The sequence below is a fragment of the Poromitra crassiceps genome (genome assembly GCF_964638095.1).
Source record: "Poromitra crassiceps genome assembly, chromosome: 16".
In the NCBI taxonomy this organism is placed as follows: domain Eukaryota; kingdom Metazoa; phylum Chordata; class Actinopteri; order Beryciformes; family Melamphaidae; genus Poromitra; species Poromitra crassiceps.
The window spans coordinates 15,938,241-15,940,740 of NC_139645.1; the positions used below are offsets into that span (position 1 = coordinate 15,938,241).

General features: G+C 46.5%; 1 protein-coding gene across 1 annotated transcript in view; it reads right to left on the reverse strand.

The window, feature by feature from the left end:
- Nucleotides 1-2,500, reverse strand: part of nav2a (neuron navigator 2a) — a gene marked incomplete at its 5' end in the record, with an annotated part of 855,299 nt that overhangs the window by 52,372 nt on the left and 800,427 nt on the right. Inside the window, one exon of the mRNA XM_083653159.1 lies at nucleotides 537-885. Within this exon, the coding sequence (XP_083509285.1) occupies nucleotides 537-885 (349 nt within the window). The remainder of the gene's footprint in view (nucleotides 1-536; nucleotides 886-2,500) is intronic.

Consider the following 2,500-nt stretch of genomic DNA (forward strand, 5'->3'; position numbering starts at 1 on the left):
TAATATTAACCATTTCGAGTAACACTGTTTCCATACGGATCACCAGCGTTAGTTTGTTGTTTATAACGTGGCTATATTCATAACGTTTTCTATCTCGGATGCGTTATTTCGAATCGCACATAGGTTGCGCCAAACCACACATAGGTTACGCCTGGCGCAACCTATGTGGGTTTCAGGACGAAACGGACTCGAGCCACTAACGTCATCTTAAGAGCACAATATTCCTGGAATGCAAGTTTAACTAAACAGTTACATGTCCTCTGCATTCTACATAAAATTAAGATATTACGGGTTGTTTTATTTTGTATGTTACATACTTATTGACCAAGTTATGTTCAATTCAGCCAGGGTACAAGAGACTGAGTGTAGGTGGCCATCTTTTCAAATCAAGTAGAATACATTAGGAAATGGCAAGCTGCAACCATGAGTCACGTTAAACCGGAACTTCTACGCACAATTATTTTTTACAGTGGGGCATTCAAAAATAAGGTGGATAGCTATTACCATGTACATTATAGCATAATGTATTACTATACCTGGTGATGGTGGCTCCACTGGCGGTGACGATGTGCATCATGCCAGAGCCCTGCTTCTTGAAGCCGAAGGTGCTGGTGGGCGTGCGCGAGGCTGAGGCGTGCGTGTGGGAGTGGGGGTCGGAGAGGGTGTGTGTGTGGGTGGTGCGGGGGTCGGAGAGGGTGTGTGTGAGGGTGGCGCGGGGGTCAGAGAGGGCGTGGGTGGTGGGCGCGGCACGGCCCGGGGGGAGTGCCTGTTTTTTGGCCTCGTCGCCGCTGCTGCGCCCCGATGCGTCCGATGGCGAGCGGTGGAGACCGTTGGAGCGAGGAGAGAGACGGCCCTTCTCTGACACCTTGACATCGTCTGTTTTACCTGCGGGGACACACAGCAGGGTGAGACCGCTTCACCTGCACGACTCCCACTTTAGAGATATGATGATGATACGACCGGTTCAACTTCAATATCAATCAATCAATCAATCAATCAATAAGGTCAAAACTGTTGCCTAGCAACAAAAGTGAAACCATCTATACTTGTTTCCAACGCAGTTTCACTTGTTTCTGAAAATGTATATCTTGAAAGGAAGCAGAACGATGCAGCATCTGCTAATTTAAAGTATGGTTTTGCCGATAATCAACCCACTTTGTATCGTTCTAATCTCGCTAATATGAGTGCATGGGCAGTGTTTACCTTCTCTATATGTTTTCCTCACAGAGAAAAATCCTCTCTTTGTCTTCCTGCAGAAACTCCGCCCTGTCAGTTGCAAGTCATTAACGCTGGTTAAGGCTCTCATTCTCCGTGGATGTGCGCATACTTAAAAAATAAAAATAAACAATAACAGCCGTCCTGGAAGCTGAATGGACAGCCCTCGGAGCAGATTCCCCGTCTCGAGCAGAACTTCACCCGTTGTGACGCGTTGTGACGTAAAACGCGTCACAACAGAGCGTTTTGCCAGAGGAGGGAATGGGAGCTCTCCGTGAGGAAAACATATAGCGAAGGTAAACACTGCCCATGTGCTTATATTAACACATTCACTGCCAGCCGTTTTTTCAATACTGTAGGTAGGTTCTGCCAAGGTTTTTTTTTGAGGATTCTGGCTCATCTTTCAAGAGCCGAGGATTCTTTTCTGCTAAGATTTTGTGAACACAAATGATCTCAAAAGAACTAATAGAATGTGTGCTTTCTCTGTCTAAAAGAGTTAGTTTGTAGAGTTAGTAGTTATGTAGGCATTAGCAGTAGAATACAGCATGGTTTCAGCGTCTGAAAATTTATTCTGAGATAAATGGCTTTTTGTGAAATTCGATAGAACAGTCACTTTAACCATTTATTGTTGGCGTAAGACGTCAGACATCTAAACAATAGTTTGAACAGTAATTTCCTCCATAGCAGCAGGAAACCCCCCTCTCCTTCAAACTCCTCCCTCCGTGGGTGTGTCTCCGGTGGCTTTGCAGCGTTTGTCACAAGCGAGGCTCAGACAGGCATGTCTGTGCTGCCTGGCTGCTGGCGGCTGCTCTTTGGGCGAGTCTGCATGAGTCGTTTCGGTTGTGAGCTCAGCTGCAATGAAGTTGCGTGCGATTGTGGGCTTTCTGCGGGTGTTTCAAAGTGTGTTGCACGCATAATCTATTATGCAAATTTGCAATCCCCCACCGCCAGCTCCCAGCGCGATAATGCGCGAAAGCGAAAGCGTTTTCGCCAATCCATTTTACAGTATGAGAGAATGGTTTCCTCGCGCGTTCCCCTGCAGTTTTGGCTCGGCTTTTTCTAGTCTGGAGAGCACTGTCGCCACTTAGTGGGTCGGTGGAATGGGTTGTACACGTTCGGTGGCTCCAATATTTTTATAGGAGACGTGGGGGGCGTTGATCCACGTCCCACCGTCAATTTTTTTTTTTTTTTTTTTTAACACATTGAATGCCAGCCATGTTTTCATTCCTGTAGGTAAGTTGTGCCAGGGGTGTTTTTGACGATTCTGGCTCATTTTAGAACAGCC